Genomic DNA, 22,053 nt, shown 5'->3' on the forward strand with positions numbered 1-22,053 from the left:
CGCCCCTGACCCACACACTTGTGACTCATTTTCTCCGGCTGAGAGACGTGGCATCAGCTTGCGTAGCTGACTCCGGCCCCTTCCCTTAAACACAATTTGAGTTTGTCTTTAAATAAACTTCCCTTTTGTCTTTTTTTTTTTCTTTTGCAGCTGCACCACAGCTAACAACAAAGGAAGGAAGTAATTTATGCTCTGAGAAAACTCATTCCAGTTACCCATAATAATTCACAGGAGACATTCCTAAGCTTAGAGCACTAGCTGTGGGCATCTCTTTCTCCACCGCCCTCTAAGTCTCCCACTATTACATATTTCTATTGCATTCGTTTTTCCCGATGATCTCGGAGTCTGAAGAAGTGTATAATTAAAGCCAGAAAAAGGCAGCATGAGACAGTCTCACACGAATGTGGTGTCATGAGGCCCACTCCTATGGGTCTGGGGACAGGGACAGAATCCTGGAGCAGTTTTTAAACTTGCACTTCTCTGCATGGGATCTCCTTTGAGCCTGGCACTCTTCCTCCCTCCTTTTCTTTCAGACACTCTTAGAGTTATGCTTCCTTCTGTCTTTGTAATAGTGCCAAAGAAAATAAGTCGTTGGAGAATGTCTTTGCTTGTCCCTCAGTCTTGCAGAGGGGTTAGGCGGGCACAGACTTCCATCCGTCCCCTGGGTGGGTATCATTGGGAATGGAGCAAGTCCAGTCTCAGCGCTGGGTGAGGGTGTGAGGGCCTTGGCTCTTCCTATAGAGAAACCTACAGTGTCTGAAGAGATGCACGCTCGCCCACGCCAGCGCTCCAGAGAGCTGGAGGGAGGAAAGCCGGCAGCATGGTAGTTGCTGGCCGGGGCAGGAGACTCACCCTCAATGCTCAGCAGCCATAGCGGACGAAATTGAGACACAGGATTGACAGAGACTGTCTTGGCTGTAGTCTTCACTGCTGTGAGGTTTGGAGACCGTGTACTGTCTGCGTGTGCAGAACATTGTCATCCAGTGGAAAGCCTTGCCCATCAGTGATCTCCGCTCTCCGCGCCACCCCCGGAACCACTCTTCCGTTCCTGTGTGTTGTGGTACTAGGAGTTGAGTGTCCTCCCTTACCTCCCACACCCAACAGGGCTTCTCTGTGTAGCCTTGGCTGTCCTAAAGCTAACTCTGTAGAGCAGGCTGGCCTCAAACTCACAGAGAGCGCTCCACCTGCCTCTGCCTCTGTGTGCTGGGATTAAAGGAGTGTGCCACTGTGCCCAGCTGTGGTAGCTTGTTTTTTAACAGGGTTTTGCTCTGCCCTGTCCAGGGTGGGACTCCTGCCTCAGCCTTTACCTCCCTCCTGGGATTCTGAGTCGCTTTAAGGTGTATTTTTCAATTTAGCAGAATATGCGTTTCCATTCCAAATACTTCACAGAAGAGCTCAGGAGGATTTTCATTGAGGATACGGATTCAGAAGCGGAAGACTTCGAAGGATTTACAGAGAGCGAGCTGAAGCTCAGCAGTAACTCGGAGGTAACAGCAGTGAGGGCCCGTGTGAAGGAGGGTGCAGCTGCATTGTCCTAGTCCTGACTTTGTCCTCTTCCTCCGAGAGGCTACTTGACAAATGGAGAGAAGGTTTGTTTTGTTGTTTTGTTTGTAATAGAAGCCAAATAATACAGAAGACACTCTGTGGAGCTGGTCCTGCCTGGCCCACAGGCAACGCCTCTCCCTGAGGGCTGACGGCCCGGCGCTCAGGGCTTGTCTCAGGTGGCCTTCATGGACTTAACGGTTTATCGCCGCTGCCTGTTGAGCTGCTTTTGTCTGTTCTGTGTGTCTTGCAGTGGCAGGTTCTAACGAGTTGTGTCTCGCTGAGTGTGAAGTCACATTCCTAGGCTAGGGGCTAATTTGGTGAAAGTGGGTAATGGAGCAAACTGGGAAGCCTGTGCCTCCTGGTTTGAGTTTTGCTAACTGTAAAGGTGACTCAGGTCTGCCAGGGGCCTGGGGAGTTTCCCCTCGATCCTGCACTGGGAAAAGGCTTCCTTGAGGATTTTTTTTTTTTAATTTCATTTATTGAGGTTAATTAGTTTTCACACACTAGCATTTCAGTCTCAGGTGAAGTCACTGCCTTGGTGGTGTGGTGGTGGTGATGTTTGTGGTAAGATCTCACACCATAGCCCAGGTTGGACCTAAACATGGCGGCTTCCCTTCTGCATCAGCATCCAGGAGCTGGAGCATGAGCCACCACAGCAGACCGTTACAAATGTTTTATTGGGATAGTTTTCGAATTGTAAAGTTAGGAAGATGGACTGCTGGACTGCTGTAGGCTTTGACCTTGTCTTCCTTTACATGACTGTGACATGTTTGTAAAAGCGAGAATTAGTGTTAGCGTATTTGCACTTTTAAGAGGGTTTTACCCGTGTTCCCATTAGTGTGCTTTTTCTGCCCTGGCTCCAGTCCTGGCTATCACATGGGATTAAGTCTTTATAATTTTTTAGGTTTATATTTTTAACTTATTCATAAAAATGTGATGAAGCAGATGTTTCTGAAAGTACTTAACACTAACTGAAGAATAGAATATTTATCTGAAGATAAATCTACCGCTTCCTTTGCTGGTAAGGTGAGGTAGCTTCTCCTGTTGGATATCTGATCCTACACAGCCTGGGACACAGCCTGTAGGGGGACAGTCCGTGGAAATGGTGGCTTTCTCTGTCCCGCTCCTTCCCCCGGTGTCACGTAGGGCAGGCAAGTCCTATAGTTGGCTGCCTCGCTGCGCTGTGAGTGTGCCAGCGAGAAACCCCGGACAGCCCTCTCTGCCAGCGTCTTTCCCAGGGGCCTCAGACTCTCACCTCAAGACACAGCACTGCAGAACTTGACAGGTTCCATCTCCAAGTTAGGGGGTTTCTGTTTCTAAGGAGGGAAAGTAAATTGCTCCCAAAGCCCCTCTTCCTTAGAATCTGTATACTTAGATCAGCTGTGGCATGTGTTTACTTAATTCATGCATATATATGTACAGTTCAGTGTAGGCCACTCACAAACTTGATTAGAGAATACACTGAGTGAAGAAAATGTTAATCAGCTTTCCGTCACTGGAACGTGGCACCTGAGAATGAACTTTCAGAGAGACAGGGTTCATTGTGTGGCTCACAGTTTGAGGGTTTCAAGGCATGATCAGGTTTTTTTGTTCGTTTGTTCTGTTGTTTTTGTTGTTGCTTTGCATCTACCGGGTGAGGCAGGAATTTGTGGCGGAGCAAAGTCCGACCTGTCCTCAGCCAGAATAGCTTCAAACACAGTTGTTGGGTTTATTTTGGTAGGTGGCTGGAGACGTCCTCACCCTTCTCTCTGTGTGTCCCTTAGTGTGTGGAGTCGGAGCTGAGTGACAGCGACAGAGCTTATCCTGTGCTGAGTGACGAGGAGGAAGATGATGAAGAGGAGGCTGTACCCAGAAGAGGCAGGCCCACGAGAAGCAGTTTTGGTCTTCGAGTAGCCTTTCAGTTCCCCACCAAAAAAATGGCAAAAACACGAGATAGAAATAGCTCCCACGTGCTGGACAGGAAGCCCGATCTTGGAAGAGAGAAAGGCTTCAGACAGGCCAAGGAAAAGGCAGACTCGGCCTCCGAGTCCGAGGATGATTCCAAGGCCGAGAGCCGGGAGCATTCGGATGCTCTGTTGAAGAGGGCCATGAACATCAAAGAGAACAAGGCCATGGTAAGCCAGCGCTGCGGGCCGGGACCCCAGCCAGCTGCTGCCACTGGAGCTGCTCCAGTGTTGCTCTCTGGGGGGAGTGTGCTGGGGCACGTCTGTTCCACACTCGGCTCTGGTTAGGACCATTTCTCACTGCTCTGAGGAGGCAGGCTGCTGCTCACCGTACAGTGTGCTACGTTCTGAGCTGGCAGGGAGAACCGACATGGCCAGCAGCCAGGCCGTGTCTGGGCGCCATTCCTCCAGAGACATCATCTGAGGGAGAGAGGCCTGCATGTTCTAGTTAGTGATGGCCTGGGCAGCTCACCCCGAGCGCCATGGGTGCCTTTGTTACGTGTGTTTGGGGTTTTTCTATTGGCCAGCAGCTCACCCTAATCACTGAAAGTCATTCTTTTCCTCCTAATTTTACACTGGCAGAGTTAAATTCTGCCAGTTGTGTTTTATCCCTCCTTTTAAAAGACCACAGTGTAGGGACAGTGTATACACAGGCCTCTGCCCAAGTTAAGGAAGCAGTATACCGAGAGGATCTTGTTAAAGACGGGTGAACTCAGCTAAAGGAAGTGTTCGCCTCTGTCTGCCTGTATCTGTGTTACACTCTGTCCTTCTTCGTGTGTCCTGTTTACGTGCATCTGAAAGTGAAAACTGATGAGAGCGTCTGCTTGGCAGTGGTGGCTGTTGCTGGGTACTCGTCTTTGTTTGGGGAGAGTGACTGATTTGTGTATGGAGGTAGGGCTTTTTGAGACACAGGGCCTCCTGGTCACCAGCTCCTGGTCCTCTTGCCTCCACATCCTGGCTCTGGGATTACGGCGTGTGCCCTGCCAAGGCCCAGCAAGTGTTGTATTTGCTTTGGAAGCTCTAAGAGTCCTTAGCCAAACTTCTTTAGACACGCCGACGTTGGAGTTTCGTGTTTGTGAGATGCGTGCCAGGTCACACGGCTGATGGTGGTAGAACCGGGACCCAAACATGCAAGACAAACGCGTCTTCCCGTGTTCTGTCCTTGTGCCGGTGAGGAATGGCACACTGTGGACTCGGGAGCAGTGCTGTCGGCCTCTTCCTCGGGAGGTGGACTCTGACACGAGGCTGTTTCCAGTCCGGGAGCTGGGAGGTTTGGGGAGCTGGTGATCGCAGACCTGTCCCCGACTGACTGACACTGGCTCCTCTTTTCTTCCCGCACCTTAGCTGGCGCAGTTGTTGGCGGAATTGAACTCCGTGCCGGACTTCTTCCCTGTGCAGACCCCGCCGTCAGCGTCTGTAAGTGGGACTCCAGTCTCTCAGGCTGGCCCGGCTCTGTAGGAACCAGTGCCTTCTGGTGGAGGGGAGCCACATGCCTGTCTGTGCCCTTGTTTTAGAGGAGGAGACCGGCACGGCGGGCCTTCTCCGACGGCCAGATCACGCGGCGCGTGAACCCAGCCCGGAGCGCACGCCCCCCGGAGAAGTTTGCCCTGGAGAACTTCACCCTGTCGGCCAGCAGGCTCTCAGAAGAGCTCTGCAGTTTCCGGAGGAGGAGGACGATCACTGGGGTGAGCATTGATGAGTGAGCAGAAGCCCCCGGCTGCGAGCACTCACCACTCCAGGCCGGCTGCCCTGCAGGCTCGCCAGCAGCCCTGCAGCCGGGGAGCCTCAGTTTCCACCACGGTCCTGTGGGACACGCATTCAGAAGACCCTGGGCTCAGCTGCTTCACGCTGACACTTCGTCTCACCTGAGGCGCTGGGGTGGCTCGGGTGCACACTTGCCCAGCGTGCAGGGCTGGGCTGTGAGCCAGCTCTGCAGCAGCAGCCACGCCAGCTTTGTGGCGGTTCCCGATTGTTGCCTGTTCCCAATTGTCTGGGTCAGGAGTAGCTGTCCAGGAAGAGGGGAAAGGTGGGAGCCACCTGCAGGTGCTCCTGGCTGTTTTCCTGTGTCTGAAGAGTGTATCAGCTCTCACTCACTGCTGTTGCCCTGCCGGGGGCTTGGCTGGGGCTGCAGGCCAGCAAATTACCGTACAGACGAGACATGGGCAGCCTCCAGTCTCCAAGCACCCTCGTGGTGTTGGTTCTGGATGCCTGTGCCAGGTTCTCCTGTTTTTTACCCCCAGGGGAAATGCCAGAAGTACAGCCGACGCCACCGAGTCTCATCTTTCCGAGCAGTGAAGAGCATCACCGAGGAAGACTTGGGAAACATCGCCATAACCGTGCGAGATAAAGTGTACGATAAAGTGCTGGTGAGTGACGGCTCTGTGAAGGTGTGCTCCCGGGGAGCTCAGCACTCAGGGAGGGGCCTGACCTCACGCACAGACCACGTGGGCCTTGAACACGCAGGCTGCCGAGCACGGGGTCCTGCTTAGGGAGCGGCCTCCTGGGGGCGTGTGTCCTGGAAGACCAGAGTGTGTGTATATCGTGTGTTAGCGTCCAGGCCACCACAGGGGAGAGAGCGACTCACGCTGACTGGGGCTCACCGCCCTAGTCCCCCTGGGCTTTTGCCAACCCTTCAGGTTTTCTTGGGGCCGGGTCTGTTCGCGATTGTTGGTTCCCTCTGCGTCCTTGAGCAGCCTCAGGTGCTCAGAGTGGAGGTGTGCTCACGGGGTTGGTCCCTGCTAACAACCCGGCTAGCTCCTCGGGATGTGTGTGGGAACCTCTGGATGGGTGCCCACACCGTAAAGCCGCCTTCACCTGACTCCCTCTCCCTAGGGTGTGTGGGAACCTCTGGATGGGTGTCCCCATGTGAGGCCACCCCCACCTCGCTCGCTCGCTCTCCCTAGGGTGTCTGGTAACCTCTGCATGGGTGTCCACACCGTGAGGCCCGCTCCCACCTGGCTCTCTCTCCCTAGGGTAACACGTGCCATCAGTGCCGGCAGAAGACCATTGACACGAAGACCGTGTGCCGGAACCAGAGCTGCGGCGGGGTTCGGGGACAATTCTGCGGGCCGTGCCTGCGCAACCGCTATGGCGAGGACGTGCGGACCGCGTTGCTGGACCCGGTAGGAGCAGTGTGTGTTTGCTCTGGACCTTGGGTGTGGGCACGCCGGCCTGGGCCCCTTGGGCTCCTTGCTTCTCCTCCTGACAGTGGGAAATGAAGCATGGCTCCCTCCTGGAGGGGACCGGATGGTGACAGCGGGTGTCAATGTCTGGATGTGTGTGCCTAGCGGTTTGCCTCGGTAGGATCCTGTTTCTTTCCTCTCCGCCAGTGATGTCACTTCACCTACTTAGGCCTAAGTCACAGTTGAGGCTTCCTGCTGCCCAGAAGCGAGCCAGGTGTCTCCTGCCCGCCAACACCATTTGTCACCAGCGCATTTTGTAACTGTGTGCACAGCTGCATACAGAGGCCAGCGGGCAGCCTCCATGTGAACGTCTTCCACAGAGGCCCTCGTTGACTCCCTGGTGCACCCCGAGGGTCCTGTCTGCCTGGTCACGCCATCACACCTGGACATTTGCCTTGTGTTCTGGGCAGACTCCGGCTTTCCCTACCGGCTGGGCTCGTCTGCCCAGCTCCGGGCTCCCTTTTGAGGCGTGCACTTACCGTGTCAGCCTCAGATCCCTGTGGAAGGCCCCTTTCAGACCTTCATGACATGGAAGTTCCTTGCCCCAAGGGCTGCCCCTTGGGGTGTGCTCGGCGGTCGCCGTCTGCGCTCCCCTGCAGAGGTCATGGCTGTGGATGCGTGCTGGCCCCACTCCTGACATACCGTTTCGGTTAAGTGATGTAACATGGAAGCTATGTATTGGGAGCTGGAATCCTTGTCTTGGTCTTGTACCAACCTGGACTCCTGAAGTCATAACTGATGCGTGTGCGACCTGTGAGTCCCGGAGCTCAGGGCTGTGTCTGGGTCATATGCATCACCTCGTCTCTCTGACGTGGGTGGTCACTGCCGCTCCCTGTGAGGCTGGAGGGACACTCGTGGGCAGGGTCCCCAGACACCCTGCCTGGAGAGCACTTTGCTAATGCTCTCCCCCTCCTAGGAGTGGACCTGTCCTCCGTGCCGTGGGATCTGCAATTGCAGCTACTGTCGGAAGCGAGATGGCCGCTGCGCCACGGGCATCCTCATCCACCTGGCCAAGTTCTACGGCTACGGCAACGTGAAAGAGTACCTGGAGAGGTGAGTCTCAGCCGCGTGAGGGCCGGCCGCCGGGTGCTCTCCTCGCTAGCTTACTGTAGAAACCACCCTGGGGTCCGTCCATTCTGTCCTCAGTGGTACCAGAGACTCCTCTTTAGAGTCGTCAACTCCACAGGGGCCCAAACCAGCGTTCCACTTGCGGTATAAAACCAGTGACATGGAACTGCCTGGGAAAGAACACACACTCACACACTCACACACTCCAGCCTCCACAGCCTGAAGAGCGGAGACGTGGGGCAGGATGGGCCACAGGTGATGTTTGCACTGTCGGGTTGTGAGGGGCCTGACGTGTGGGTGTGAGCTGCAGGGCGCCGGGTGTTCCCCGGGGGTGTTTGGGGTCACCTCAGCCCGTGTGCTGCCTCACGCTAGTTCTCTGCCTGTCGCTCAGCCTACAGAAGCAGCTGTAGACCACAGTGAGGATCAGGACCGCTCGCACTTACCGGCCGGATCCCGCAGGACGTGTCTGCCATTGTGTGGAGCCTTTTGAGCCCAACTACACAGACCCTTGTTTTCTAGAATTTTCTGCTTTTAATACTGTTTTTTTAAAGAAAATGTTTATATGTGTGAAAAGATTTCTCAGGAAAAGGGTGAAGCAGAGAAGTCTGTGTCCACACCCAATAGGCCTGTATTGTTACAGGCGCCTGCTGAAGAAGCAGAGCACAGTGAACGGGCAGAGTGCGGGCTCAGGGAAGCTATGCCTTGTCCAGCAGCTGAGGCCGGTCAGCCCACGCCTGAGTTTGTTCTGCTCCCATCCTGAATTCTTGGCCCTTAGAAGTTTATACTGAAGAATGTTCCTGTAAATTACCAAGTGCAATTAGCCACACACTGGGAGGAAGGGTCCTCCTGGCAACGGAACACGGACGCTGGAGGTCTCCGTCTGCCGGCCTCCTTCAGGACCTGCCTGGAGCCTGCTGCTTCTGTGTTTTTACATTTTTAGAGCTGTTCCTCTGTATGGACCCCTCACTGCGCTGTCTTGGAAACGTAAGAGATAAGCCGCAGCCTTGTGTGTGGGTGCCGGGATAGGCGTTTACTGTCTGGTTGGTTCTGGTTGGTGTCTGCAGAGACAAATTCTCTAGGAGAGAATGCCCGTCCTCGTTCCTAGGCGCTCACCGGCGGGCTGCAGCGGGCGCTGAGTCACGGGCCAGGCGGCTCACGCTTCCAGCAGCAGAGCCACGCCTGCCAGCACCCACTTCGCTGCCCTCTCCCTGCTCCTCAGCCGGAAAGTCCACACGTAGGTGGCGCCTCTCGCCCGGGTTTTGTAAACGGGGCACTCGTAGGTCTGCTTCGTGTCCTCCCTCTCCGAGGGTATGGCTTTGGCAAAGATGACGGGCATCGTGGACGTGAGCTCCTTAAGGCGGGCGTCGGCGAGGGCTCCGGCCTGGGTGTCCCATCTGGCGCCTGTGGCGGGAACAGCAGCTGTGTCACCAGGCTTGACGGGACCAGTGCACTAGTTGGTTCATGCAATAAATGTTCCACTCACCGTCCCGTTGTGGCATCCTTGTATGGTTGAGACGTTCAGTGGTTTAAGCCTTTATAGATCACATCTCATACACATTCAAACCCCTTACAGTAACTGGGAAGTGTAAGAAACGCTGTTCTAGCACTCTCCCTCTGCGCTTACGAGCGGGGAACAAGTCCAGGTCCCATTCCCTACGCAGCCTTGAATGACCTGGCAGTGCGTGTGCTTCAGCGTGAGCGCCCGCCACACATGCTGCGCACACAGACACTCACAGCACCAGGGGCGCCGTCGGGGTGGGAAGCCCCGGAAGTGGGAGCAGAGCAGGTTTCCGAGAGCTGTTAGAAGCGGAGGGCAGGGGCTCAGTGGCCGAAAGGGCCGGCAGCCTGAGTGAGCTGGCCGCGTAGAAAGCCAGATGGAGAAAATGTGTGCCATGCCTACACGTGCAGTGCGGGACGTGAGGCTCAGCCCTGTGGGCCACCTAGCCCCGAGTGGGGAGTGCACAAGAGACCCTGCCCCAGAAGACAGGAAGAACGAACAGGGCCCTGAAGGCGGCCCCTTGGCTTCTACACACAGTGAGAGCCTCACCGCAGAGGGCGGACTTTGAGTTGATGGCAGTGAAAAGCAGAACCTGGATTACACTGGGGCCTAGGCTTCGGAGGCTTTAACGCCAGCTGAAGGTACGTGTGCTGAGCGACCGCGTCGCCCTGAGGGCCACATGGCTCCTCAGACTCTCACCTGGCTGTGCAGTGTGAAGGGAGGGAAGGAATCACCCCAGGGGAAGACCCTGGTGCTGAGGGCCGGAACCAGCGTGCAGCCCGCGAAGTTCCGCACGCCGTCCTCAGGGACTCACCTTCCAGGTGCAGCCCGTGGAGGTATGCTCCCTCTCGGGGAGGGTGGCCGTAATCCTCCTTTGTTTTCTTGGTGACATCAACGGTCAGGCACATTCTATCCAGTGGCCACTTGTTTTTCCGAGCCATGGTTTGCATGATGGCTTTAGGAGGAAGAGGAGTTAAAGAAGATAAAAACCAGTTACAGCCTCCTGAGGGTGAACGGTGCCCCATGGGGCAGCATAGGTTAGTGTGAGGCTGGGCAAACAGGCGTGCAGGACCAGTTCGCCCTCCTGGTCACCAACGGGACCTAGCAGAGCAGCCACTGCCCTGTGCTGTGCGCCTTCAGAGTGGCGGCGTGAAGGGCGGGCTTCCTGCCAGGACATAGCCCCCCCCGCCCCAAGGCTGTCCCTGGGGCGTGCTCCTTCCCCGCTGAATGTTCTCCACGTGCTCCCCCTCATTTGTAATGATTATTTGAAGACCAGGGTAGAAGGGCAGGATGCTGCCAAGGTAAAGCCAGGCAGGCCTTCTGCCGGGAGCGAGGCCTCCGTGCTCACCCGCCGTACCTGTCAGGAAGGACTGAGGGTTGAAGAGGCCAGAAAGCCACACAACAGCCGGGAGGGCGAGGTCTTGAGTCCAGGTCTCCAGCTCCCGGCAGCGTGAGAGGAGGTCGCTGAACCTGAGCAGTGGGAGGCAGGAAGAAAGAAACTACTTGGTCTTTAGTAAAGCAGATCTCTTCCAGGAGGATGGGGGTGCGGCTGGCCTCAGGGACTGTGGGGTGAAGAAGGGAAAAAGCCGCCTCTGATGGAGGGCCCTGCGCAGGACGGGTTTCTTGCGGAGGCTCTTATTCCTGTACCACTGGGAGGAGCAGACACTGGACCACAGGGCAGCACACGTGACACAGCTGTGCCTTAGACCCTCCTGGAAATGCGTGGTGATGGATACAGAAGCCTTTTGAAGAGTTGGTTGAGAGCACCGTTCTGTATGTGCAGTCAGAACGCAGCTGTGTGTGTCCATGTGTACCCGTGTGTACCCGTCACTACTGCAATACCAGAGTATCTAGGAAAGAGACAGATACGGCAAAAGGAGAGCAGGAGACAGTGTTTGTCCCACACAGACTTGCAAGAGGACAGTAAAGGCTTCTGATGGAAAATATTCAGCCCTTGCTACATCCTGGCAGGAAAAAAACTCTGCCGGTGTTAATGGGTGTTAGGGTGAAAAGAAACATTAAGGTTCAGATGGCATGGAGGGAGGACCCTGAAGAGACAGCTCAGAAATTGAAAGCACCTGGCTGCTCTTTTAGAGGACCTAGGTTTGATTCCTAGCATGTACATGACAGCACATAGCCTTGTCTGTAGCTCCAGTTCCAAAGACTCTGATGCCTCTCAGTGGTGTGTGTGTGTGATTTATTTTTGTTTTATGGGCATTGATGTTTTGCCTGCATGTACGGAAGGTATTGGATCCTGGAGTTACAGACAGTTGTGAGCTGCCATGTGGGTGCTGGGAATTGAACCCATGTCCTCTGGAAGAGTAGTCAGTACTCTTAACCACTGAGCCATCTTTACAGCCCTCATTATGTGAAAAAGAAAATTTCAGAACAAGATAGGAAAAGCATTTCTGAGCAAACAGCAGTAAAACAACAAAAAGATAAATCTAAAAGGCAGCTCGTGCTTGGAGGTGTAATTGGAGCTCTCTGGAAGGGTCGGTTTAGGTTGTGTTTAGTATGGAAAGGACCCTCTCTAAATAGGAACATACAGAGACAAGTGCACAGAGAAAACTACGAAACCAGCAAGTCAGAAACAGAACCTGGGAAAAATTACACAAATTAGGCAGCATAAAGTAAGATGGTGGCAAAAAGCCCAAAGACACCATCAATCATGAAAGCTAACTGCAAATCCTCCATTTGTGGGCGTGCAGAACCAGCTCTTGCAGAGTTGGTGTTTCCGCCGTGGAGGCTGTGCCCACTCTCCTGGGTGGTTCTCTGCGGTCCTTGGGAGGCTGAGGCTGCCCTGTCCCTGTGCTCACACCCCGATCCCACCTGATCCATCCAGAGTCAGCAGGGAGGTGGGAAACAGGAAGACCAGCCGTGGTCAGGCTGGCCTGTGGACGCGCCTGTCGGGCACTGCCGAGATTGCTGCTTAATGTAGAAGCTGTGCCCACTGTGGGACACGCCCGTCAGCCCTAGTAGGAGGGCCTGAGCCATGTGTGAGTGAGGGGGAAGCTGGTAAGAAGGTTTCTCCGTGGTTTCCCTTCAGTTCCTACCTCCAAGTCTGCCCAGAGGAAATGCTACTCAGAGACAGGCTGCTGCCTAGAACTGCCCACTGCAGCAAGCCCTCTTCCTCCTGAGCTGCTTTGTTTCATGCTTAATCTCAGAAAGCAAGGAGACAGCAGCACCTATCCCCACAGCCAGCCTCCAGTGCCTGGGGACTGTAAGGCGGTTAACTGTCAACAGTCTGGGATAACAGGAAGACGCCTGTGGGCACACCTGTGGGCTTATTTAGCCTCGGGGAGTGCCTGCTAAGCAATTATCCCTATTAGGTTAATTGATGTGGGAAACCTGCTCTGAATGTGGATGACATCATGCTCTGAGTCGGGCTCTCTACTCTATAAATGGTGATGGAGCTGAGTGACTGTTGCCGTTGCTTGCTATCTCAAGGCTCGCCTGTGCCTGATGGACTGTGCCTGATGGACTGTGCCTGGAACCGTGAGCTGAAACAACCCACCTTCCTCTCACAGCAGGAAAAGAAACCAAAAGGCAGGGTCCAACTGTGCCGTCATTTGGAGTTCTAATGGTGCCTTTCAGATTGATGCCATTTGAGGAAAAAATACAGGTCCAAAAACAGGAACAGAAAAGGAACAGATGGTCCTGTGATCCTTTCTGACTCGTCTACCAAGGCCTCAGAGCAGCTGGACTTAAACTCCATCCTTCTGCAATCTCTTTCTGACGCTGGCTGTCCAAAGTCATCTGTGAGTGCACTAGCAATGATTCTTTGGAAAATAAAGGGAATAAAAGGCCAACAGGCAAACTCAAGTCACTTCTAGGAACTTAAACAAGTGAGCCAATTTTGTTTACATTTTTTCAGATGAAAAAAATGCAGATGGAATTTCAGGTATTGTGTCAGAGAGCAGTTACCTAGTAAGGGAGGATTTGAATCTTGGCCTAACCGACTTGCTTTTGGAGCACAGGGACTTGGGTTAAATTAGTAGTAGAGTTTGGGGTGATGGTTGTGGAGCAGGGGTTCTCACAGGACATTGGGGAGCCCCTGCGGATGGCAGTAGAGACGGTTGCTTACCACTGGGCCAGGCCGTAGGTGGATGGATAAGCCAGTTTGTTCCACGTGTCTGGGACGCGGTCATAGCTCAGGGCCAACAGCTGCGCTTCCATGTCTGGAGATAAGGTCAGCTCTCCCTTTCACAGAGAGAAGGGCCACCGTGAAGACCAGGGCGGTGACACCCCGGCCCTCCCCACGTGTACACTTACCTTCAAACTGAGGTCTAACTGCTGAAGTGATGCGCGGATTTCTCGGGTGAGAAAGTTCATCCTCTCGCACTCTTGAAAGCAAACGAGAACATATGGGCTTCTGTTCGGGTTCTTCTGCATTATCTCTGCCATGTTGAACTCTTCTGGAAGTCTCTCCAAAATGTCATCCACGATAGCTTTAACCTTAAAACATTGAAACACATAAAAGTCTTTATTTCGTGTTTTTGTTCAGTGTCTGTGGTGGTTTGACTGAAAACGGCACCACAGGCTCCTAGGGAGTGGCACTGTTAGGAGGTGTGGCCTTGTTGGAGGAAGCATGCCACTGGGGGTGGGCTGAGGGCCTTCAAGTTCTCAAGCCAGGCCCAGAGTCTCTTCTCTTCCTGCTGCCCATCCAGATCAAAAAGTCTGGGCCCTTTTCTCGCACCGTGTCGTGGGCAGCCATGCTTCCCTGCATGACAAAAATAGGCAAAACCTTCGAAATGCAGGTAGCCCCAGTTAAAGGTTCTCCTTTTCTGTCGGTTCTGTGCGGCAGGAACCCTAACTAAAACAGTGACCACACATCATGCCTTTTGAAGTCTCAGAATAGACCAGGCAGCGCCCAGAAACATTCCTCAGAGCTGCTGCGTCAGCCTTGGACTTCCAGATATTACAGCTGTGGAAGGTTTCAGGGAGTGTAAGAATTGCCAACTAAATGCCATTGTGTGCAAAGATAAAGATGAGAGAGCAGAGTGTCAAAGTTCATTTGTAAGGGGGCACAAATCCCAGAGGCCTTTGGCCATTAGCTCCTGCTACAGCCTCTGTACCGCTCTCCTGAAATTCCTGAAGCAGCAAATCAGTTCAGAAGAAAACAAGACACTAAGGCCTTGAAGGCATGAAAAGGTTTCTTCATACATGATAAGAATAGGCACATGGTAATTAAATGTACATTGTCAGTGGAGTCTCCGTGAGCTAGGGAGAGCCTGTGACTACCAGAAGCAGGTAGTAGGGTACGTTCCTGTGATTCCAGCTCTCAAGGCTGAGAAAGAAGGATCATGAGTTCAAGCCTAGCCTGAGTTATGTACTGAGACCCCACCTCCAAAGCCAGAAATGGAAAGTGAAAAGATGGTGGGGCTGCATGTCTTTAGCCTCAGGCAGCATTCCCATTACCCTTCTGTGCCTGGAGGTTCCTCAGTGGTCCCAAAGTCATGCCCAGGAATTCCTGCCACATGCCAGCAGGCAGTGTCTCATGTTCTGAAAGCTAAACTCAGTTGTGGAAGGGGCAGCCAGTGTGAAACAGCCAGACAGGTAGACAAAGGGTCTGTAGAACTGGCCAGCCTTTGCTTCCTTCCCTGGCCCTTCCCCAGCTTATCCCTGAAGTAGATCCCAATGGCTCCCCAAGCTCCTGTGGATTATACAGCACAGGGAAAGTATGTTCTCAAGTGTCTGGTAGCTAATAACCAGCCCAGGCTGTCAGCTGCTGGCCTGGCTGGGTGCTGTTTCCTGGTCCCAAAGTCCTGCAGTTTTTGTTTCCTGACTGGAAACACAAAACCCTGAGCTGTGTCTATCAGCCACCCCTCTGCCTCTATGAACATTGTGCTTCTTTCCATGGGAGGGATGTTTCCTTGTTCATCTTGCTGAAGATGTAGCATTCTTATAGAAAAGATGTTTATATATTTACATACGTATATATAAGATACAGTAACACATACAGTTACTTTCAAATCATGAGTAGGTCAATGAATGATCTGATTTCAAAATACAGTTCAATAAAAAAACATGGCCATATTCTGGGACTTTGCTACAGTTGTAATTGATGCTAAGAAATGAATAACCTGAATCCGTGGCAGGCACACCTTGATTAATTTACAGAAAGAAAATTGTTTGGGGGGCTGAGCTATTCAGGGTTCTCACTAAGAAGAAATTAGATTTTAATGTAAAATCATTTTCCATCTCTATCATTCTATGGTAATAAAAATCTTCCAACAACATATAACAAGGAAAGTAACAGCCAAAACTGCGGTTAGGAGGGAAGGCCAGGTCTGGGGCATTACCAGCGGGTAAGGATGCTTGCTGCACAGACGCAGGGTTGACCTCTGCTGCCACATAGGAACCCGGGCATGGCTATGCTAACCCAGCCCTGTACAAGGCAGAGTCACTAGGCTTTGCTAGCTGCCAATCCCAAGTGAGCCCCTGTCTGGAAAGACTGAAGTGGAGAGGTGTGGAGAACTCTGGCTTCACATACCCACCCCTAAGTGGGGGCTGCTCTACCTCCTGTGCCCCCACCCACACCCACCCACCACGGTGAAGGGCCAGCTACAGATTTGGAGATGATGTGATTCATTCATCTGCCAGAGAACATACATGTAAAGAGTTAGTACAAGTCTGTAAGAAAAGGAGAGTGAGTCTGAGTTTGAGGCCAGCCTGGTCTACAAAGTAAATCCAGGACACCCAAGGCTACACAGAGAAACGCTTGTCTTGTAAAACCAGAGGGAGGGAGGGAAGAGGAGAGAGAGAGCACAAAGCAGAGCAAATAAAGCTTATTTTATATGTAGATCCAGAAGCCATCTGCACGATATCAGAGACTCATAACCCAGCTGAGGAATGCGGCATTAGCACTAAGACAGCTTGTCCCTAACAGATTCTGAAGACAGTAGAGTAGCTGGAGACTCAGTTCTAGGGTCTGGCAATCCCATTTTGAGCACAGAGGAAGCCATATTATCAACTCCTTTGGAAGTCCGTGTTTGTCTTTCAACAAAGGATTATGTGAGAACAGTCATGGTTGTGATAGTCATACAGTGAAACAAACCCAAAAGCCACACAAGACATCCATCCACGTGGCAATAAACATTGTATATTCCTATGACAGGACAGGAAACAAGGATGAACCGTGGGCATCTGAACAAACAGGTGAATCTCCAAACTGCCCTGGGGAGTATCAGGAGCCTAGCGCCCTAAAGCCTGTCGCTATGGCTGTGGAGCAGCAGGTACCCATATAAGGAGTTTGTGCATCCCAGGCCTTTGGAACCGTTCCACACCTTGATCTGGGTGGCAGCTGCCTGTGTCGGTGCGGGTGAAGCTTACGACCGGTAGCTGAGGTCAGCACACGTTAAGACGAGAGCACTGAAGGCCTCCTTACCTTGGCTTCCGTGGACAGACCCCGGTCCTCGCTGCTCACTGTGTTCCTGGGCTGCATCTCCACCAGAGTTCTGAAGAGCGAGCTGGCTGCCGCCGTTAGGAAGTCTATCTCAGCATTGGGGTGGAGGCCGTACAGCGCCGGGCTTTCTGGAGGCAGCATGTCGTCCACGTACTGGTGGTAACCGGCGTAATCCAGGTAGGGGGGTGCCACAAATCCTGGGGCCAGCAGGAGTTCACCTTCAATCTCCAATGAAAAGAAGTACCAGTTATCCCAAAGCTACACTAGCAGAAAGTTCGGCGTTGATGCTCTGTAGGTACCAGCCTCCGAAATGCTTCATGAGCAGCCCTGCTTGTGTTTAGCATCGGGCTGACCACTGAGGACACACGCGTCCCTGAAGGAAAGTCATCTGTACTGTGCTGGAAAAGTGTGATGCGCACACGTGCCATGAATAAGCAAGCGTGGCTGCACCATCCCTGCCTGTCAGTGTTGCGGGCTTCAACATCTCATTCTCAAGTATCCTTATCTCCCAGAAAAGAAATTAACATGTCTGGTCGCTAACTTGCCCGAGTAGGTGCTCTGAATTTAAACTTAATTCAGAACTCATTCTAGTAATGCTGGTCTGCACTTTCCCAGCAGCAGGAAATAAAATGGTCCCCACTCCGTGCTCATGTATTAAAATGTGGGGTCCTGAGCTGACGGCACCATTTTAGAAAGTTCTGGAAACTCTAGCACACTTAGTTGGAGGAAGTAGGTCACAGCCTGTGTTCCTTTCACAACTGTGTCCCCTGCTCCTCCCTGTCTCCTCTTTCTGTGAGAGGAGCTGTCCTCCCGTGGGACCCGTTCACCGAGGACTGAAACACCCCAGACTTCCTCCCTGGTGCTGTCTCATCACAGCAGTGAAAAGCCAACAGGCGCAGGGCAACACCTCCCACAGGGCTGCTTTGTATCACGGGACACAAATGAGCCTTACGGGGTTGGGATGACTTTTATTGGTCATGTTATCCTTAGAGAGCCATTGGTGCTCTCCCTGGGACCTCGGGCGCCACAGGGCCGCTGCTGTGCTCAGCGCCCTGGTGACTGCAAGGCCACAGCAATACCTCCCTACCTCATCTGCTTCGCTGGGGCCGAGGAAGGGCAGGCACTCCACATAGAGGGGTGTGCTCCACAGACATAACAAATCTACACATAAGAAAGCAATCCTCAAACTATGACCAAAGAACTTACGGGCAAACAGCCGAGTGCTTGGAAGAGTCTAGCTACTCTATTTCCATTCGTCTCTGAGATGATTGCGTTCAGACCCCATTAACACTTCTCGATGTCTCCCAGGCTCTTGTACCTTGAATTCTGTCTACACATATATTGAAATGTACAAGGGAATGCTGTTGTTTTTTTTTTTTTAAAATCATCCAATACAGCTATTTCATTTTATTTTATTGTACTTTATTTGCCTCCACCTGGTAAATCATTCTCTGAAAAAGCTGTTGGCTACAGTGGTCTCTTCACTGTTGCCTGCAGAGCGTTTCATTTAATCATGCAATAATGTGGAAATGGAGAGTCTCACGGGTAGGGGCCCGTGGCAATGAACGTTCATGATTTTCCACACTGTTGTGTCACCTGAGTGATAGTGGCTGTATCTCCTCACGCTCACAGTCCTGGATGGTGTAAAGAGCCTGTGAACCTGACGGGGACTTTCTGAGCTGCTGTCTCTGAAGTCCGGGTCATCTCTGACATTTGTGCAGCATTTACACTTCCATTCTGTACCTGGAGTGTTCTCCTAATATCTACCTTTCATAGTGCTGGACACAGATGTGAACCGAGTGACCAGGGGAAGGGACGAAGGGAATTACGTCACCACATCCCAGCTTTGTTCTATCCATTCGATCATTTCCTGTTTACTTATAAAAAATAGAAATTTAAAATTATCAGGCTCAGAATGTTCTGAACTAACGTGCACACAGGAGTTAAACTCACTGCCTGTTTTCTCACACACACTCTCACTTTGCTTGTTTGTTTTTGTTTTTCAAGACAGCGTTTCTCTGTGTAGCCCTGGCTGTCCTGGACTCACTTTGTAGAAAAAGTGACCTCAAACTCACAGAAATCTGCCTGCTTCTGCCTCCCTGAGTGCTGGGATTACAGGCATACGCCACCAAGCCCGGCTCACACACACTCTCAAGTAAAAATTTAACGTAAAAGGAACAGGAGTAAGCCAGGTGTAGTAGCACACACCTGTAATCTCAGCACTCTGGGAGGCAGAGGCAGAGGCAGGCAGATCTGAGTTCAAGGCCAGCCTGGTCTACAAAGGGAGTCCAGGACAGCCAAAGCTACACAGAGAAACACTGTCTCAAAAAATGAAGACCAACCAAACAAGCAAGAACAACAAGAAACAAAACAGGAGTTGATTGGTCTTTAAAGTTAAGTGGGCCCAAGTGTTAAAAACTACATTTTCCTCTTGACACTTTATTATTAAAGAACTGAGGTTTGGATATTTGGTGGGTTGTTGTGTCTCTAAGACAAACCATGATACGTATGAAATAACCATGTCTTCTCCTAGGGCAGAGCCCACGAGTCTGGGCAGCCTGATCTGTGCCTTGGTGTTGGAGACCGGTAAACTTTCATAGCCACAGTGGCCAGGCTGTGACCATTGTACTCATGAAGTTTGAAACAAACACTATCATTTATTTATTTATTTATTTATTTATTTAATTCTTTTTAGATAAGGTCTCGCTACATAGCCTCTAACTCCTGTTCCAGTCTTACCTCCCAAGTGCTGGGATTACAGACAGACACCTCTGTGGCAAGCCTGTACTTTCTTTTCATTTTTTAAAAAAATTTAAAAAAGGTTTTCTAATTTATTCACTTTATATCCTGATTGTAGCCTCCACCCTTGTCTCCTTCTGGTCCCACCCTTGCTCCCTCTTTCCCCTTTCCCCTCCCCTAGTCTACTGAGAGGGGCAGCCCTCCTCTCCTGCCATCTGACCCTAGTCTATCAGGTCTCATCAGGACTGCCTGGGTCCTCTTCCTCTGTGGCCTGGTAAGGCCGATTGGCCAGGGGGAGGTGATCAAAGAGCAGGCAACATATTTCATGTCAGAGAAAGCCCCTGCTCCCCTTACGAGGAAACCCACATGGAGACTGAGCTGCCCATGGGCTACATCTGAGCAGGGGTCTAGGTCTTCTCCACGAGGAATCTTAATTCTCATCCAGAATGACAAACAAGATAGACAGCAGAAGTGGTGGAAGAGAGGGAACAGGACCGGGGCCTACCATAGATGTCCTCTGAAAGACTCCACCCAGCAGGAGATCAAAGCAGATGCTGAGACCCACAGCCAAACCTTGGACAGAGCACAGGGAGTCTTATGGAAGAAGGGGGAGATAAAAAGACCTGGAGGGGACAGGAGCCCCACAAGGAGAGCAACAAGGCCAAACAATCTGGGCCCAGGGGTCCTGCAGAGACTGGTGGCCCAACTAAGCCTGTAATTAAGGCCACCAAGCCCTTAAGGATGCTCAGTGATGCCCTTTTCCTGAGCTTGCTGCTGTCCTTTGCTTAGCAACTTGACCAACATGAGATCTCATTCTCTCGGCTGTAAACAGACCACTAAGTCATCTCCCAGCAAAGCACAGATGCTTTCCATCGCATTGGCACCACCCAGTTGCTCCCTAACATCCAGACCCCTGCAGATTCTGGTTTTCTGCAGTTGGAATTCTTTGAAAGGTAAATTGAATTGTGGCTTTTATAAGTTCTTTCATCGTTCTGTCGTAACTAATGGGAAAAGCAAACCCTCGCCTATAGAGAACTAAGTTCTGTTTGAGTGTGTTTACTCTAACTTTGGCTTATTTTTTTCCTTTTGGTTAACTTGTGTGTCTGAATATATGTGCACACAGGTGTGCAGGCATGTTCAGAGGCCTGAAGAGCGCACTGGGTGTCCTCTAGGCTGGAAACACCTATGATCCTGTCCTGCACCCTCTTTGCAAGTTTTGGGATTACAGGCTCTTCCTTGTTTCTTAGGGGTTGGGATCTGACTTCCAGCACTCATGATACAAAGCAAGCTCCCTTAACCACCGGAGCCACCTCTAAATCCTGACTCAGACTCAGCCTTTCCGCTGAGGGGCTACTGGGAAAAACTGCTTCCTGTTGAGGGGCCTAACTGTAGTTCTCCACAATGGGGACTTCTTTCCTTCCTGCCTGCCTTCCTTCCTTCCTTGTTTTCTTCCATCCTTCCCTCCCTTCTTTCTGCCCTTCCTTCCTTTTTTCTTTGCTTCAAGTGGAGAGCTATTTGAGAAGGTATACTAAATTCTCAAGGAATTAGCCCATTCTTAACAAGCATTTCTCCTAAGAAAATAAAAAATGATCAATGAACACGGGACAAGATGCTCAGTATCTTTGGGAACATGGCACAGTTTCGTCCTATCAAAATGACTAGAATTAATGTGAATTGTAGCAATTTTAGGGTATAAGGAGAACAGAACCTTTATGCGTTGGTGGAAACACTTCTGTGTTTCTTGAAGCAACAAGCATAGTTACCAACTGGCCCAACAATTCTATGTCCCATAGGCTGCACAAGGCTATACAAAATCTGTGTAGAGAATTGCACACCAACAGCATGATAATAGTCTAACCCACAAGTTGGCAGATTGTATCTCACTAAAAGTTTAAGAATCAATGGAATTGTGCACAGATAAATCATACCTCCACATCACAAAACTGTCACCAATGGTTTGAATTCATCTTTACAGGAATCTGATTGGACATTATTAACATGTACAGGTGTAGAAGCTGGGAAACCAGGAACTGCCAGCTGTGCCGGCTCAATGGGCTATTGTTCTTTTCAAACTGAGTTTCCTGGAATTCAGGAACAACCCAGCCACCTGCCCAGCCCCTTGCCTGCCTCACCAAACCCACTTAGAAATGACAAGTCTAAACAAACACATTGGCACATGGCCTTTGGGTCCAGAGTGCAATGGCTGAGTGCTGCTGGGAGTTTCAGAAATTACTCACATGGAAAGACCATTGTCAGTTTTTCTATAGAGCTGAAAAACACATTTGTAATTTTCTTGACAATGTGTTTTACAGATAACCAGAGACAGGGGGATGTCCTGCGTGAAGCTAGACTGTAGAGCACAGAAAATCAAGGGCGGACATGCCACCTCATTGCTAAGGTGACCTCTGCCTAACTGAAACATCAGCACTTGAGCCACTGCAGGGTACAGCAAGCCCCACCGCTCTGTATAGAGATATTTATATCCGAGTGTTCTTTTCTTGCTCACATGAGGTGGTCATACCTGTTCTTCACGGCTGCAGTGGAAAGATAACACATCACCTGTGTGGTACTAGCTGCCCCTGTTGGGGCACAAGTGCTCAATAAACACTTTCTGTTTCTATCATCAGAAAGTTGTGCACAGGAGCCAGAGACATGGCTCAGCAGTGAAGAGCA

At 51.7% G+C, this 22,053-nt stretch overlaps 2 protein-coding genes across 6 annotated transcripts in view; one reads left to right on the plus strand and one right to left on the minus strand.

The window, feature by feature from the left end:
* The window catches only part of Cdca7l (cell division cycle associated 7 like), a 31,019-nt gene extending 21,797 nt beyond the window's left edge, over positions 1-9,222 (plus strand). For 4 of the 5 annotated variants that reach the window (XM_021642609.2, XM_060388291.1, XM_060388293.1 and 1 more), the window contains exons 3-10: positions 1,356-1,487; positions 3,309-3,659; positions 4,833-4,904; positions 5,003-5,173; positions 5,729-5,854; positions 6,461-6,610; positions 7,587-7,723; positions 8,130-9,222. In XM_021642609.2, the coding sequence (XP_021498284.1) occupies positions 1,356-1,487; positions 3,309-3,659; positions 4,833-4,904; positions 5,003-5,173; positions 5,729-5,854; positions 6,461-6,610; positions 7,587-7,723; positions 8,130-8,148 (1,158 nt within the window). In that variant the 3' untranslated portion in view covers positions 8,149-9,222. The remainder of the gene's footprint in view (positions 1-1,355; positions 1,488-3,308; positions 3,660-4,832; positions 4,905-5,002; positions 5,174-5,728; positions 5,855-6,460; positions 6,611-7,586; positions 7,724-8,129) is intronic. The other variant, XM_060388292.1, reaches the window with a different exon arrangement.
* The window catches only part of Dnah11 (dynein axonemal heavy chain 11), a 266,833-nt gene continuing 253,671 nt past the window's right edge, over positions 8,892-22,053 (minus strand). The window contains exons 77-82 of the mRNA XM_060388295.1: positions 16,624-16,866; positions 13,509-13,691; positions 13,321-13,436; positions 10,594-10,706; positions 10,051-10,191; positions 8,892-9,139 (exon numbers count right to left, since the gene is read on the minus strand). Coding sequence (XP_060244278.1) covers positions 8,892-9,139; positions 10,051-10,191; positions 10,594-10,706; positions 13,321-13,436; positions 13,509-13,691; positions 16,624-16,866 — 1,044 coding nt within the window. The remainder of the gene's footprint in view (positions 9,140-10,050; positions 10,192-10,593; positions 10,707-13,320; positions 13,437-13,508; positions 13,692-16,623; positions 16,867-22,053) is intronic.

This window comes from Meriones unguiculatus, chromosome 7 (assembly GCF_030254825.1).
Source record: "Meriones unguiculatus strain TT.TT164.6M chromosome 7, Bangor_MerUng_6.1, whole genome shotgun sequence".
Classification (NCBI taxonomy): Eukaryota; Metazoa; Chordata; class Mammalia; order Rodentia; family Muridae; genus Meriones; species Meriones unguiculatus.